Source organism: Hyperoodon ampullatus, assembly GCF_949752795.1.
Source record: "Hyperoodon ampullatus genome assembly, chromosome: 15".
NCBI lineage: Eukaryota > Metazoa > Chordata > Mammalia > Artiodactyla > Ziphiidae > Hyperoodon > Hyperoodon ampullatus.
In genome coordinates, this window is record NC_136928.1 from 34,741,690 (window position 1) to 34,759,898 (window position 18,209).

The following is an 18,209-nucleotide window of genomic DNA, read 5'->3' on the forward strand; positions in this document are numbered from 1 at the left end:
TCTTATAGTTAGAATCTATACATTTCTAAAACCAAGTTTTCAGAAGAATCCCCCTACCCTCATAAAATCAAGCATAAGCTTAATAAGCAATTTACAGATTTAGTTCTTAACAGTGCATGTGAAAGGCTTTAATCTAGCAGCTTGAAAAATGAAAATAAATTCATGGTCTAATTTAATACCATACACATTATACAGGCTTTCTAGTGTGCCCTTCTACAAAGGCTCCATGCATTTGGCAAACAATTACTAGTCTTAGCCAACTTTTCTAATATGAACTCTCCCTTAAGTCAGTGGTTCTCAAAGTGGTCCCCATCAGTAGCTTCTCTATCATCTGGGAACTTGCCAAATGTGCAAATTTTTGAGCCCTACCCCACACCTACCGAATAAGAAACTATGGGGGTGGTGCTCAGCATTCTGTGTTTTAACGGGTCTTCCAAGCCATTCCAATGCACATTAAAGTCTCAGAGCCAGTGACTTAAATGACAATTTCAGGTACTATTCCTCCAGATGAGATCAAAACATACTGAACATCTCATGTGTGTAAAGCACCATGGGAAAAATTCAGGTATCATTAAAATTTGAAACCAGATATGAAAAAGAATAAGTTTCTAAATATAAGGCATCACAAAGATGGAGGAGGAGATGATACATTCACTAAACCAACTTTGGTATTAAAAGCTTACAAAAATGGTAAAATTACATTACTAATAAAAGGTTGTGATTAAGATAGGAAAAAAAGCATAGACATTAGTCTCTAACTCCACATAAAACTTAAAGAATTGGCTAATGTGCTGACCCTAACACAGAGCATTAAGTAGGTTACTGTCGCCAACATGGTGAATGAAAAGTGCCCACAAATTAAATTCCTACTTCCTATTCAGAATGTGACAATAACACCACCAACAATCTCTAGAATGCTACTCCCTGAGGAAAGAGATCCACGTAACCAGAAAGTTAAAGAAACGTTCTGGATTACATTTACCTACAACATAAAAGAGAGTAGGGATGATCAAGGTGTTTTGAAAATACAAGATAACCATTCACAAAGGAGCAGAAACTGATTTTTTTAAAAAAGGTCAAGCACAGAAGTTTTTGTGCAATTCCACAAAACAAAACAAAGCAAACATTTCAATTCAATAACAATAATTAGAGCTTATTCATGGAAAAGTTTGCAGATTAAAAAAAGGTCAAGTTCCACAGCAAATTCATTTTCACATGCACATAAAGGGTTTTTAAACTTAAACTCCATACCAAGGGTTCCTCAGTTATTTTATTCTCTATCTTAAACACAGTATTTTTTTCTTATTTTCAAGTTATTGGTGAAAGAATTTTAAAATATTTTTAGGTTGATAGGACATTTTTATGCACCAATAACTCAAAGACACGCCAAAAACCACAAACAAGTCAAACTTTAAAATGTGACTGAGTCTTGATAAGGTACAGAATGAAAATTCCTCAGTTTTCCTGGACTACCTGGCATATCTGAAAAAACAAAATTCAACACGTTTAAAACATTAATAGAAAAACTAAATACCAATTATGGGTCCTGACTCATTTTCATTTGTTATAATTTGATATTTCCAAGCTTTGATATACATCCATGGCTTCAATACTGCACTATTTAAAAATAATCACAAATGCATTAAAACAAGTGATAGTTAAGGCTTCAGATACTTCAGCTTCTTCTTTTTAAAAGCAAATTAAAAGAGAGAGACTTCCAAAGGTGGATTTTACAAAAAGTTATGAGCACTAATATTACTACGATAAAAAATAATTTTCAGTCTAAAACAAAAGTGTCTATAATTAATAGAATACAGAAAAATATCCTCAGATCAAGACTTGAAGGGATTTATGAGATCGAAAAAGGATACTGTATTTATTCTCTTAATGGCCCCACAGTAAACGCCCCTTAAAATACACTTTCCATGTCGTGCTATGCGAGATGATGTTACAGAATAAATGCAGCAATGATAAACAAATGCAAAGACATCTTTGTACTTACCAACCCTGCTGCATACATGGGCACTATAACAGGTTGCTTCTTATTGCCCGTGAAGAGCTATATACGTACGTTAGAGAGAAAGAACATATATTTAGAGAATGATCTGTCATAGAATGAAAGTTTCCAAAATATGCTTGTAATGCTTTATTACATACATTGTGAATGATAAATTGAATAAATTGTTAAATTGCCCTTATGGGGTTATATTTCTGATCTCCTAGCCCAATTCCTTCATTTCATAGTTAAGGAAAAACACTAAAACAACTTTTCCTAAAAATAAGAAATACTGCAGAAAAATCTAGATAGATTTATGCATAAAAGTTGGCATATTCAAAAATACATGAACATGTTAAACCAACTAATATTTATTTTTCTGAGGAACTAGTTTCAACAGAAGTGTGACAGAATTAAAAAACATTCATAGGTTGATTAAAGGATTTTCCAAGGTACTAATAAACTCACAATGTTTCGGGTGTCTATTCCCAAGGAGCACAAGAGCTTCTTGTTGCTATGGGAGCCGCCCCACTGATATCTCAAGCCATGTGCATCATGGATGTCCTGTAGCTCAGCCCACACATCCAGCAGTTCCCTGCAAAGGTCACGATGAAGCCACCAACAATGGGTTACTCAATAGCTTTCACCATGAATTCTACTTTTAATGTGACTGTGAAATATACATTTCAATTAATCTTGTGTCTAACATGAGTATATAACTACTATCTGAATGAAATCAGCAGCCAACACTTAGTCATTAGAAAAGTAACTAAATTAAACTCATTTGAAACAATCAAGCAAAAATTTGGCCTGTATGTTATTCTTTTTAAATTGTAAGGCAAAAATATTTAAAAGGAGGAAAGATACCACCCAGCATCCCACCATCTTTCTGGAGCTATTTAATATGTTTTCTCCTTGAGTCTTGACCCACAAATACACAGTTGCAATTACAGCATATTTAAAATTCTGTATTCTTTTTTCAGATTTTAAGCATTTCCTTATGTACATATGTATCTTTTCCAGTGGTTGTGTAATGTTCTATTAGACAGATGCATCATCATTTATTTAGCCACAATCATCATACAGTTTTTTTTTTTTTTTTTTTTTTTTTGCGTTACGCGGGCTTCTCACTGCTGTGGCCTCTCCCATTGCGGAGCACAGGCTCCTGGATGCGCAGGCTCAGCGGCCATGGCGCACGGACCCAGCCGCTCCGCGGCATGTGGGATCTTCCCAGACCGGGGCACGAACCCGCATCCCCTGCATCGGCAGGCGGACTCTCAACCACTGCGCCACCAGGGAAGCCCATCATACAGTTTTAATTAAGTTGTTCTTACTGTTTGGCTCCTATTACTAGTAGTGCAAGAATATCTTCCTGTATTTTATGGTGTGTGTTATTGCAGAATTGTGTTATTTCCTTAGAATGAATCTCTTGGGTCTAAGAGTATGAACTATCTGTACAGCTAGCATATTTTTAAAAAATTCTAGTTTAAAGATGGCAAAACATCAACCTTTTTGTCCCCTTCTGTTCTCAGAAATCACCCCAAACAAAAGTCAAGAAGCAAAAATAATATTCATCTTCAATGAAATTAAGAAATACTGCCTCCAGAGGTGGGGAGTAATGAAATGTAACAGAAGTATCCAGGAATAAGAATAACTTTGAAATTAAAATTAGCAAGTCAATCTAGACCCTCTAACATCTAATAATTAATAGGAGTTCCAGAAAGAAAACAGAGGCAATGGAGGGAAGGTAATTGTCACTGTAAGAGAATTGCTCAATACTAAAGAACAGAAGCTTCCAGATTGAAAGGTTCCTACCTAATACTCAGTCCAATGAATGAAAAAAGATTCATATCGAGATACGTCATTGTGAAATTTCAAAACACCAGCAACAAAAGACCCTAAATTATAACTTTGATGTAGGGGTAGAATAAAGTAAAATTTTACCTCCTGTGTTCCTTTTTCTCCAGGAGGCTATTAGAGGATGTGCTCCACCAAAATGGGATTTAAGTGAAGGGAAGTCCCAAGACAACATGTGTTTAGGGGGCCTAGACTGATCCATTCCAGATTGGAAGGAATTGGAAGATGGAGGACTCCAGGTAAAAAATGGAATCATCAGCTTGATAGGTCTTATCACAAGTAAAATTATATTAACAGGCTGTTGGAGGGTAGGGAAAGACTCAGTAAATGAAAAAGACAGGCAATTATCAAATCCAGGAAAAAGGTATACTATAAAGAAAATAGTGGCTTAGCTGTGAACACTATATATATGATCATAATAATGAAAATACCAAATAACAATTTAACCAAAAACTATGATGTAAGTATACTGGGAAGATGAAGAGAAGAGAATAGCAGATGTAAGATCTAAATTTTCATCTATCATACTAGGAAATCAAAAAATAATATATAAAATTGATTAGAATATCGATTTAGAATTTTTTTAAAAAAGCTCAAAAATGGACAAGTAGAGAGTTTTTTAAATCATATCTTTTAGCACAATATAATTTTTTAAACTTAAACACAGTAATGTTTTAGAGCCTTAATGGTTTAAGATAACCTTAGATAACCTTATAAATTAGAACAGTTGAAACTAACAAATATACATGCTATCTGAAAAATGTCTACTACTTACCCACTTTCAGCTAAGGCCTCTCTTCTTTTTATTGGCAAGGTGCTTGTTTCCAGCAAGTGCTTCAGGGAAGTAACTTCTTCTTCAGTATCAGGGACAAATATGGAAGGAAAACATGCTTCGAAAATTCGCTCCAGGCGGTTTAGTAAAGCTGTCTGCATCAAAACACCCCCCAAAAGTTTATTTTCATTTTTGTAATTTTAATAATGTCGTAGCTTTATCATTACTACACACACACACACCCCCATACAGCAATACCCTGTCTGCTACTATGGGGTGGGGTAACTACCAGTCAGATACAGGAAACACTAAGTGAAAGAAGAATAACTACTCATAGAACAGCTTTAAATAATTGTGTAATGACAAATAAATGTCATTACACACCAAGCATCATGCCTGGCACTTTACAAACATTATCTTACTTAATCCATTCCAAAATTCTACAAAGAAGAAATTACTACCCCATTGTACAGTGAGAAAGCAATCTCAAAGTTTGAATAATCTGCAAGCAAAAACAAACCCCAAAAAACCAGACAGTATTCATAATCTTTCCATAACACTGGGGTGTTTCCTACTACCACTCACATACTCTATATTTAGAACAATAAGATTGGATGCTTGCAAAAAGTATTATCCTATTATAGTTGAACAGAACCTGGATATGAACACGTGAATTCTGAAAACCTTTTTTTTTAATTTTTAAAAAATTTTATTGAAGTATAGTTGATTTACAATGTTTTGCTAATTTCTTCTGTACAGCAAAGTGACTCAGTTATACACATATATATATTCTTTTTCATATTCTTTTCCATTATGGTTTGTCACAGAATATTGAATATAGTTCCCTGTGCTATACAGAATGACCTTGTTGTGAAAACCTTTTAGAAATATCTGCTAATAGAAGAAACCAAAGTAGGACAGAATGTCTCAGTTTTCACCAAGAAATTCAATGGCTCATTTATCATTTTGATGATCTGTGCTATCTTTTAGAAATTCCATTTCTCTACTCTTCTATGGTGTGCATATTTGTATTTCTGAATAGTACACTACTTTTCCTCCAAGCAAAGCCTGCATATCCCCTAGAGTATTTTCTCTGAGAACACTGGCATTTTGGGAGTATTTTTATTAATTAAAACTTGTTGGATTTAGATTAACTTAGATTTTGGGGGCACTAGTAGGTTTAGTCTACATGTGTAACCTACAATAACATTTATTCCCACTTTCCTAACTTTATTTCAGATACATGTAAAATATTTTCAACTCAGCTCACCTTACTACTTAAACATCAACTAGGAATACAAACTTTTAAGTCAAAACTTGTTGGAAGATGAAGCGTACTACTGAAATGACATCCTGTGTACAAGAAAATGCCACATCATGGCGGTACTTCCTGCCAAGTAACAAGACAAGTTAATGCTTGATTTCTGTTGTTTAGTATAGTCAGCAAACAGGAAAATTAAAAACAAAAGGAAAAATTTTCACATACATATTTTCCAAAACAAAATCTCTTTTGGAAGCAGTATCAGAGCAAAAAACTTGACGCTGCATAATTGGTCTCAGGATACTCTTGTGCTATCTCTACAAAAGTTTAACATCTTCATTATATTCATGTATGTGATATGGGAAAAGGTTCTCAGTATCAATTATGAAACCTACAGTAAAGAGTAGACTCAAGATCCCAAGGCTTGTGAAACTTGAGTGCATCAAGGGGACCCATACTTAACTCACTTCCACAGAGGGAATGGACAGACATTACTTTTAAAGGGATCAGATAACCATCTAATTGGAAACATAATAAGCATTGGCTCCTCTTGGGCAGGGAGGGTAAGCAAAAACTCACATATGACCAAATTTTATTTCTCTGTAAATTAAAACAGAATCTTTCTTGTATCCTCTTTGTTATCCTTTTAATAGGATAGAAAAAACATTTATCTAAGGATGAAAGAAAGGACCTCAAAACATATTCAATGATTTGGATCAATCATTACACATAACTACCAGGTCTTAGGTATACCAGTGAGCAAATTCTCAAATTAGTGGAATGTACTTGAGGAAACAGAACATTATTTTAACCCAATCACGTTTAAACTTTGTTTTAGACTTCTTCCCAACCTTTTCTCATAAAGAATAAAATTACATGGAAATTTTAGAAGAAAGTTCCATATGTCTTTAGGATTAGATATTAGAGTCAATTGCTTCAAATCTTTTGTTGAATGAGGTAGAGCAGGAGTTGGCAGATTTTTCCCTGTAGGGCTAGATAGTGAATATTTTTCGTGTTGCAGGCCATCCATAAACAAATAAGTGTGGGTGTGTTACGATGAAACTTGATTTACTAAAACAGGTGGCAGGACAGATTTGTCTGCTAAGCCATAGTTTGCCGACCCCGGAGGTAGAGCCATAAATGAATTTTTTAAATAAATATTCAAACAACCAGAATCCACTACCTGACCAGCACCACTCACCACAAGGAGGAACTCCTCAACAATTCAACAAGAAAGCAGCTAATAGAATTAACAAAGATTTTGATTAAAATTAAATTTCCTAACATTTTACTTTTTTTTTTTTTTTTTTTTTTTGTGGTACGCGGGCCTCTCACTGTTGTGGCCTCTCCCGTTGCGGAGCACAGGCTCCGGACGCGCAGGCTCAGCAGCCATGGCTCACGGGCCCAGCCGCTCCGCGGCATATGGGATCCTCCCAGACCGGGGCACGAACCCGTATCCCCTGCATCGGCAGGTGGACTCTCAACCACTGCGCCACCAGGGAGGCCCCATTTTACTTTTTAAAGTATATTAATTTCCAACTATCTACAAGACCGGTTTGATGCTAAAAGGGCTACTATCTTGTTCATGGTAATAAATAACGCCAAATTTCATTTACTACTAGTTAATTCCAGTAAGTAAATAGCTGATGTAATTATAACACTTCAATAGAGGACTGTGGACCCAAAGGGCTGAGACTCAGTTTCAGGATTTATAAACTGGAGCTCTCAGGGCCTACTTTACAAGGTGAATAATAAATTAGAGGAGTAAATGCTTGACACCCAGTGTGTGCTCAAGAAGTGACAGCTTTTATCACTACTGTTGTTATTATATAGATGATACATACAGACACAGTGGCCTGCCAAGGAATAAATGTCAAAACCAGGTTCAAATCTCACTAAGGCTATTTCTCCACCACTATTTAGCATTCTAAATCATTATGAAAATACCTGCCTCAATTTATATCAATTTCTACCATATTATATCAAGAAATTAAATAATCCAAATATTTTGCTTCCTCCCCAAGATCCTCCTATCAAGTTGGGAAAAAGGTACCTAATTAAAAAATATCTGTTGTTAAGAACTGCTTATATAATGAGAACCTGTTACTGCTACTCCTTGGGGATTTTAAATTTTGAAAATTCGTGAACATTATGGTTGATTGTTGGCATTTGTGACTTAAATCTTGATCACATTATGAAAATCAAAGAGTGTAAACCACACATGAGGTGTGTTAAGATGCTTTACTTCCCAAGAAGCACAATAAAGTTGAAAGATACGATGGAACATAGCCCAAGTAAGTTGGTAAGTAGAAGAGGTACAAGAATATAACTAACATTAACACTCAGAAGAAGAGAAACTAACCTACCACAAGAATAGTTTCTTTTATGACCAAGCAGATAAATTTCTTTCAAAAAAACAGATTTCCCAAAACACTGTAATCAGACACTCAATTTTTAAAAACTCATAAAATTTGAGCATGAGATAAAAGGTAAAGGTTGGGACTTCCCTGGCGGTGCAGTGGTTAAGAATCTGCCTGCCAACGCAGGGGACACAAGTTCAATCCCTGGTCCGGGAAGATCCCACATGCCGCAGAGCAACTAAGCCTGTGCACCACAACTACTGAGCCTGCGCTCTAGAGCCTGAGAGCCACAACTACTGAGCTGGCACGCCACAACTACTGAAGCCTGTGCGCCCTAGAGCCTGCGCGCTGCAACTACTGAAGCCCATGCGCCTAGAGCCTGTGCTCTGCAACGAGAAGCCACCACAATGAGAAGCCCACGCTCACCGCAACTAGAGAAAGCCTGCATGCAGCAACGAAGACCCAACGCAGCCAAAAAAAAAGGTAAAGGTTGATACTGGTAAAGGTTTTGGGTTTTTTTTGTTTCCTGAAGATTATTAAATAATTTTAATTGTTTTAAAATATATTCAGTTTTTTCCTCAACATTGTCAGCCAAGGTAGTTTAACACATGCAACAGCTTTAAAGTCGGTAAAGTGAAATATTATTTAAACTTCGATTTATTCTACTGTACATAAGCAAATTATTCATCTAACACTACTATTCATAGTCTCCAAAAAAGCAAATAGTAAATTTTTACTAAAGAGCCAGTGCTGCACTCTAAATTAATGTGAGGGTAACAAAATAAGTACACACACACTTAGCATATTAAATATTTAGCTGAGGTTACAACAGTAACTAAATAGCAAACTAAATAAAATAATATTCACTCCAGTTACTTGAATTTCAAATGCCTTCAACTTCAAAGTCAAAGAGGAAAAATAGTCATCAGTTCTCCCTTGTATTTGGAATTAGGAAACTGGTGATTGAGCCATGTCTGTCAATTCAAACACATATCAAATTCTAAACCTGCAAACAGCAGCACATCTGGCCATTAAACATTTTAAGAACAGGGGGCTCTGATAAATGCAGGGTTGAAAGGCAAATGCTTTTCCAGACAGGTACCAGACTCCCTTCTTATTTTCTCTATTGTTTCCAGCGCTAGGAAGCCAAAGGAGAAGGTCTGCTACTTGCAGACAAGCACACTTGGGCTCAGAAGAGTTCCTACATGTCAAAACTATTCTGAGAAGGGAAACTAGCCAGAAGCAGCATTTTTGCTCTCAAAATAGTCTGACAGGTGAGTATACAGCTGAACTAGGGGTACTCCCACACAAATTCTCATTTATCTCCCTATTACTTTTTGCTATTCACCAAAAAATCCAGTTGGCAACACTATTTCTTGCAGCTTTTTTTTTTTTTTTTTTTTTTTTTTGCGGTACACAGGCCTCTCACTGTTGTGGCCTCTCCTGTTGCACAGCACAGGCTCCGGACGCGCAGGCTCAGCGGCCATGGCTCACGGGCCTAGCCACTCCGTGGCATGTGGGATCTTCCCTGACCTGGGCACGAACCCGTGTCCCCTGCATCGGCAGGCGGACTCTCAACCGCTGCGCCACCAGGGAAGCCCTCTTGCACCTTTGAAGACCATTTTCTAAGAAGTGCATTTCTGAGATTATTCAGTAACAGCTAACATTTATTGAGCACTAGTTATGTGAAAGACACTGTGCTAAGCACCTTTAATATGCACAATTTCATTTTATCTTCATAATGAGAGTTTTGAAGTAAGTACTATTATTATTCTCTAAATCTCAGGTTCAGAGAAGTGGCTAATGCAAGTCAGTGCTGAAAGCTGGATCTGAATCTAGCAGTGTGACTCCAGAGCCTTGATTTTTAGGTACTATACTATAACCAGGGGCAACTTATGCAGTAGGCACAGGGCCTAGGGTCCACAATAATTTTAGGGGTTCATGAAAACGTTTTAATAGTTAATATTAACATACTCAACCTTATACCAAGTTATAAAATAGAATTTTAAATATCTTTTATGGGGAAGGGGCTCACAAAAGTCATATGTGGTCTTAGCTATACTACTCTCCAAAGGTACACCGGCTTTTATAGGATTTCTCTATCTTTCCCAATTTTCTCATTTCTCATATATTTGTTTTCCTATCAGGGTCCTTTTTACCTTGAATCCCTCTGTATTTTATTTTTTTCAACTCATAGAGTGTTTCTGGAAAAGCAAAAACGATTACCCAATGTTTTAATTCATCAATGAGGGCAAAGCACTATGCATGAATTCACTTATACTCATTCCCAGTTCTGTCCTATCTCCATGTCTGGGTTTGGAGGAAGAAAACCCTTTCATTTTATACACTGGTGCAAATAAGTCATATTATCTAATGCAGAGTTTCTCAACTGACGTGGCTCAGTTACAAATAGGTTACAGGTCTTCCAAAAATCCTGAAAGCTATATATGGATATTTGGTGTTCCCTCTCGTGACAGTTAATTTTATGCATCAACTTGACAGGGCCAAGGGGTGCCCAGACATTTGGTCAAACATTATTTTAGATATGTCTGTGAGGTTGTTGCTGGATGTAATTAATATTTGAATTAGTAGACTAAGTAAAGCAGATTGTCTTCCTTAGTATGGATGGGCCTCATTCAATCAATTGAAGACAGTTTGCGGACTACAGATCTTAGGACTTAGTGATCATCTCCATAATTGCATGAGCCAATTCCTTATAATACATCAGTCTGTCTGTCTGTCTCTCCATGCATGCATGCATGCATGGTTCTACTTCTCTGGAGAACCATGATTAATACACCTCTATTTTGTAAATGACTACAGTAGAGTATAAAAAGATTGTGTATTGAAATTCTCATTCAGTTTTCCAAAGGAGTGTATAAGACCAGCACCGAGGATCCTAGACTATGGTTCTGAGGCCACTCAAAGGCATATCCCCTTTAAAGTATCTTGATTTTAAGGTAATTTCTAAAATTCCTTCAACATATTTCTAGTTAGTTTTCCTTTCTTCCTTACAAACAGTAATTGATTAATGTCAATAGTTTTAATATTGATAGCATTAGGTCTTGTTCTTAAGTGGAAGTTTAGAAGAAACATAAAATCCACCGGGCAATTTAATCTTCCATTTAAGAGGATACCTTATGCCTTACCACCATTAAATATTAAGTAAGATATCAAGTACAATCTACAACTGTATACTTATCAATCCCCAGTTTCAAGCTATGTAAGAAGAGTAACCAATTGTAGTACTCACTATGCTCTAAAAAGATGGTTTGCCCCTTCTGCACAGTTTCTGGATAAATCTAATAAAATATTTCTATCTATTTTGGAATTAAAGACAGAATTTCAAATTTTCTGAGGGAAAAATAACAAAAGGAATTGCTGTCCAAATACTTCAAGCAAGCAAAGAGCTATACGGCCAAAATCTCCATTTCTTTCTTTTTTTTTTTTAAATTGAATATAATTGACATATTATATTAGTTTCATACGTACAACGTAAGGGTTCCATATATGTATATATTGCAAAATGGTCACCATAGTTACAAATTTTTCTTTTCTCGTATGAGAACTTTTAAGAACTACTCTCTTAGCAACTTTCAAATACACAATGCAGTATTATTAACAATAGTCACCATGCTCTACATTGTACCTCCAGAACTTATTTATTTTATGACTGGAAGGTTGTACCTTTTGACCACTTAATTTCTTTATTTTGTTGCTTACTTATGTTTTCAGTCATAAGTTCAGGTGTTCACCCACATTAAGGAAAACCTGCACAAATCTTAGGCAGATGATTAAATAAATGAAGGTGAAAATGTAGTTACACTCAGTTTGAGAATGCTGACTTTCTGGTGAGCAAACCAATAACTTAATCTCAAAATAACATAAGCCAAAGTATTAGTGACTCTCTTCTTTTTCCTTTTTGTGATACTCAATTTTTAAAGCTCTCAAGGTAAATCTTCTAATAACATTTTCCCAGTAGCATTATCAATTAGATGGCTAATAAAAGAAAATGACTCATAGCTTCCTTTTCTATAGCCAATTAATATAAGAAGATTACTTACCAATTACCTAAATTCTCAAATAACACCCAGAGCAATATTTTGAAAATTTTACAAAAGCTCAGAGTTTAATGCAGTGCTCATGACATTATCTCCTTCACCTTATACCAAAGAAAAGGCATCTTGGCTATTTCAATCAAGGTTCCTTTCTGGAACATTAACAGGTTAAAAAAAAACGAAAAACAAAAAACTGTTAGAACAATACATATAATGGTCTTTTGGAAAAAGAACTGCTTTCAAAGTAAGGAGATTTTTGTTTTTTGTTACTGTCATTTTATTTTGTTTTAAATCTTAGCCCCAAAAGTGAAGAATAATTTTGACCTTTTTCCAATTTCTACAATAGAGATACCACTAACTTGCTTTTCTCTACAATTTATAAGAATGTTAACAGGAGAATGAAATAAACTGAACTCTGTGTTCTCAGAAAAAAATATTCACTGAAGGGGAAGAATGTTTCTCAATAAATGGTCATTATGGCTTTTACATCAAGGCCTGAACCCTCTGAGGTTTGCTGGACTCACCATCTGAGAATTGGCTTGACTAAAAACATTTTATAAGTTTCAAAGATTTCTTCTTGGTTGACTTTTCCCTAAGTAACAAATTATAGCAATAAAGTTGCAATAATTGATTGTCTCTTGACCCAGGGAAGATATATTTTATTAAAATGTTAAGATATCCTTTTGGTAGGCTGAAAAAAGGAAAGTACTAAAAAAACAGGGACCTGGACAATGTCACATACATAGCATAGCAAAAAAGTCAAAGAAATATGAAATGACAACTATACCGACAACTATACCATTTGTCTAACTTCACAAAGAATTGTTCTCCATGTTTGCTTAACTGAATTAACTGAGCTCTGAATTCTAAGAGTCTCACAACATTCTGTCAAAACACAATTTGAGGACTTCCCTGGTGGTGCAGTGGTTGAGAATCTGCCTGCCAATGCAGGGGACACAGGTTCGAGCCCTGGTCTGGGAAGATCCCACATGCCGCGGAGCAACTAGGCCCGTGAGCCACAGCTACTGAGCCTGTGCATCTAGAGCCTGTGCTCCTCAACAAGAGAGGCCGCGACAGTGAGAGGCCCGTGCACCGCGATGAAGAGTGGCCCCCGCTTGCCACAACTAGAGGAGGCCCTCGCACAGAAACGAAGACCCAACACAGCCAAAAATAAATAAATAAATAAATTTATTTAAAAAAAAAAAAACAACAACAAAAAAACACAATTTGAGGGCACTCTGTTCAAGACAGAATTGTTGTATCCAGGTAAGATTCAACAGGGATAAATCATTTTATGATTAAAAAATCTAACTTTTAGTGTCATTAATATGTGAGGATTTCTGTGCTGTCCCCAAAATGGTAGCAACTAGGAGAAACATTTTAAGAAAAATATTAATAAATCTAATCCTCTTCTAGAGAACTAGATTAATGTGCATTTCCAGCAGATTCTGGAAAAGGAAGAAACTACAGGTCACAACCCTCCTTTACAACAGAAGGATAAGAATGGAAGTCACTTTCCAACTCAGTCACTTTCCATTTCCCCACCTCAATTTCCTTCCAAACTTCTCTTCTAGCCCCGCTTCCAGCAGTTTCTCCTTTCCAACATGCATCTCCAAGTTCTGCTCATTTTGCATAGCCATTCAGCAAAAAGAAAAGCCTGAGGACTGAACCAGACAAATCTCAGGAAGTCAAAGCATCTTGACACATCCATATAGTTTTTGTTTTATTTTTACAAAATAGAATCATACTACAAGATTCTTATTTTTCAATAGATTTTTTCACTCGTTTTAACGTTTACTGTCATTTTATCTTCACAAAAGTCCTTTGCAACAGATATTACCTCCTTTTTACAGACAACTGAGTTCAGAAGTAACTTGTCCAAAATCATAATGCTTATATGACTCTGAGTCAAGATTCAAACTCAGATCTGTAAGATTCCATAAAGCCCTTGTACTTTATTTCCTCCTATATCCAGTTATCAGATTACACATAAATAACTTCAATCAACTTATATGATGCAAAAAATTCCTTTTTGAAGTGGTCATACTTTAAAAAATACATTATATGATGATGTTAAAAGTTCTAAGGCTATAAATTAAAGATTATCTGATACTAGTGTCACCCTATACTCTAATAAGATGAAACTAAACAGGGAAAGGATTAGGTCAAAAACCAACAGTCTTCACTTTGCATTATATAATTAATTCATTCCTTGTTTAAAATTGTAAGCTTCTGCCTCAATAATGAATTACTCCACAGGAATAATACACATTAGCCAAACCATGTAATAACTGAATTAGCAAATTAAGCTATTCAGACACTCAATGTCAAATGAAAAGTGATTAGCTGTGCACTCCAACTGGTGGTACCACAATTTCTACAATATCTTAATGTATCAGCAATATCAAAGCAATGATGTATAACCGTTTTAATGAACAGACTCTGGAAATATTTCCAATCGAAAATGGTTTGCTTAGCAAAAGATAATTGGAGAAGCAAAGTTTATAGATTCTGATTTTATTCTCAGTATTTTTAAAATAGGCCTGTGGACCAAGTGTTACATATATCAATAAAAAGCAGTGATAATCAAGGGAGTGCTCTCTTCCATACCCCTGGTTAAATTTAGCACAGGGTACAACTCAGGACTGGGGAACAATCTGGATATCAAACTGCACCTCTAGGGGCTACTTTAGGTCAAAATAAATCTTAATGAATCTTCTCTGAAAGAATCTGGACCAGAAAAGGATAAAGTACAGAGGCTAAGGGGTAAAAATATTCCTGACAATCCTACTTCCTAAGAGTAAACATAAATATACATTTGCAAGAAATTATAAGCAAATAAATAGTCACAGTATGGCTAAGTCAACTACGGCTGTTGCATGTTCTAGCTCTAACCCTTAGTCCATCTGACACCCTCACCTCAGGCCTTTTATTAGCTGTTAAATTATGAGGCCCATATCTGCTTTCTTCAAATTCTTTTTCTATCCTTCAAGTCCCTATAGCTTTCAGCACAGACTGAGGTTTCAAACTCTGCTTGCTCTTTTTTGTAATCAAAACTAGGTCTTTGATAGACAAAATTAAGAGACATTATTTTCTGAAGCTTAAAAAATCTTCTAAATCTCAGTTTAACCTTCTTTTAAAATCACTATAAAGGTAAAAACTGAAGGATTTGCTGGAATAGTTCACTAACTAATTAATGAATTTTTACATGAGTGGTATTTATATTTATCAAAAAACCAAGTTGATGATTATGATTATTTAATATTTCTGTAAATATTAAAGAAACCCACTGAGATAAAGAAAAATCTTACCAAGCATTATTATAAGAATCTCTTTAACATTAACCAAATGACTGTGAAACATGTAACTAATCTACAAATCTGGCAAGCATTGTGTATCATAAAGAGACGCCTTTAACAGGTACCCAATTAAAAAATACTTTTTGAAAAGCTGAATTAGAAACCTCCACAGCAATTAATATGTCATGCAAAATAGAGAAAATGAGTAAATACCTGAGCTGAAGTGGCTGTTTCCTGTAAATGACCACCAGCAACTGCTCCTTTGGAAGCTGCTAAAGGGACACTGTGCGTTTTGGGGGTTCCTGGAGTATCAATCTTCTCATTTGTCTCATGTGACTGCCAGGCTTCCTTTCGATGATGAGATTCAGTAGCTTGCTGGTCTCCAAAAGCAGCCCAAGAGCAGCTATCTTTCTGTCCATCCTCAAAAGCATTCCAGTCTACAACCTGGCTAGGACCAGCTGAACTGAAGTCTGCAAAATCATCAGAGTCCTGAAAATCACTGCAGTCATCTTGAATATTTGGCACAGAATCAAAATCTCCAAACTCACCTTCTTGCCCAATTTTCAGTTCTGAAACAGGTTCAGTGTCTGTCCCAGTAGATTTTCTTGCCAAATTGCATCCCTCTGATAAACTATCAGAAGTCTGTTTTAGAACTGACTCAGTAAATATAACTTCCTCTGGGCAAGAGACAGCATTTGATTCCCCAAATTCTCCAAAGTCATCACCTGGTTCACTAAAATGTGGAAAGTGCTCTGAGGACTCTTCAAAAGTGACATCACTCATTGAATCTTGTGTACCAGTAACAAAAGGTGGAGTCGTGCCACTGGCTGTGCCAAAGTCACCAAAATCATCCTCAATGGTATCGTTGCAAGTCACAAAGTCATTACTACTATCATCGTTTTTTACACTCATAGAATCATCCAAAACATTTTCCTCTGTAGGATCAATGCTGAGGCTTCGGGAATCAGTAAACTTTCTACTTTCTTCTTTGGAAGAACCAACTTCATCATCAGCTTCACAAGTTTTAGTAGAATCCATGCATAGGTCAGCACATTTAGAAGTAAATAAATCAAGTTTTTCCTCAGTTTTACATTGTTCTCTCCTACTGGCTTCTGAATTTTCAGCTGAGTCTACCAAACTCCAAGCCTTTGATTGAACACTTGAATTTAAAAATTCATCCTGTTGCAATGTTGGAAGGCTCTGTTTTTCACTGGTGAAAGCTCCATTACTCACCATGCTTATTTCTGAAACACAAACCTGATCCTCTCTAGCATTGTCTCCTTTATCGTCAATGCTTCTATCCAAGGACACTTCTTTTACAGAATTCAGTTCATTGACTCTATTAATTTTATTGTTTTCCTGAATGGTAAGTGCTTCTCTATCATTTAAAACTGCACATCCTATTTCTTCTAGTTGTATCCTTTCTTTTTTGGAAAATGTGGCAAAATCTGCAAATTCCTCCGCAGGACTAGGTGCAGAGTCTAAATTATACTCAGTACTGTGAGTGCTAAGAGGCTTTCGTCCTTTTGAATCAGCTACAGTGTCCAGATCATCTGTTCCCTGAGGATTTACAGTTTCCAATACTGCAAACCCATTTGTTAGAATCTCCAGACAAGGAGGCTTTTCACCATTGCAGCTCTCTAACTGCTTGTTTTGATGAACAACATTCATATCAGTTCTAAAATCTCCTGGAGAGAAACTTTCAGGTGTTCCAACATTCTGTCTCTGCTCCACTACTTTATTTAAATCTCTTGGACTTTCTATGCCATCGATGGAAGTATCTAAAGTTTTAGATGAAATTATTTCTTTGCTGGTGGTAGAAAGTAAAATATCAGACTGTCCTTTCACAGAAGAAGAAAGTTCAGCAGTGATGTCCTTATCATTACCATTTTTAATGGACTTAAAGCTTGTAAGGCTATCTACATTTTCTGAGAAATCATGAATTGGCATAAAATGGTTTGAAGGTACAAACTCTTCCTTGGGATGAGTATAATCTGGTGTATCAAAATCAACAAACCCTACACCAGAAGGGCTAACTTCGGAAAACCCACCAAATTCCCCAAATTCATCATCATCCTCATCCTCAGCTCCATTGTCTAGTGGTGGGGGGGATGAAGAGTACATTCGAATGATGTCTGGCTCCATTGTTCAATTGCTTTCAATAATTAATTTACACCTGAAAAAAAAGATTTTTTTTTAGGGAACTGATTACATAGAACAAAGTCTTTCAAAATTCTCTCAAAGAAACTTCAAAACTATGCAAATTTACAGTGCTCTATTTTTAATCTTTTAAACTATTTTTTTCTTAGGTGGGATTACACAGCTATAATATAATGGCAAAAAAAAAAAAAAGAAGAAAAACACTCTCTTCTAGTGTATGTTTCCATGGGCATTGGTAGTACATTACTGAATCTGGGGATTCCAGAAAATTTCAAATAAACACTTACAAAAGTATATCTACAAAAGTCTCTCTTGGGGCACTCGCTTGTTCTCTTAAGCTCTCTTTCCAGTTCATTGGGGACTCAGGGCTTGCCTTATGGATTTGTATGAGTTCTTTACAAATAAAAGACATGAAAATTTTATCTCTAATAATGGCTACGAATATT

The 18,209-nt window shown here is 35.8% G+C and overlaps 1 protein-coding gene across 7 annotated transcripts in view; it reads right to left on the minus strand.

The window, feature by feature from the left end:
• The window catches only part of AFTPH (aftiphilin), a gene marked incomplete at its 5' end in the record, with an annotated part of 37,729 nt that extends 19,981 nt beyond the window's left edge, over positions 1 to 17,748 (minus strand). For 5 of the 7 annotated variants that reach the window (XM_079720620.1, XM_079720619.1, XM_079720618.1 and 2 more), the window contains 4 exons: positions 2,003 to 2,059; positions 2,465 to 2,591; positions 4,629 to 4,780; positions 15,817 to 17,748. In XM_079720620.1, coding sequence (XP_079576746.1) covers positions 2,003 to 2,059; positions 2,465 to 2,591; positions 4,629 to 4,780; positions 15,817 to 17,748 — 2,268 coding nt within the window. The remainder of the gene's footprint in view (positions 1 to 2,002; positions 2,060 to 2,464; positions 2,592 to 4,628; positions 4,781 to 15,816) is intronic. The other 2 variants (XM_079720622.1, XM_079720621.1) reach the window with 1 other exon arrangement.
• Positions 17,749 to 18,209: the final 461 nt, after the last annotated feature.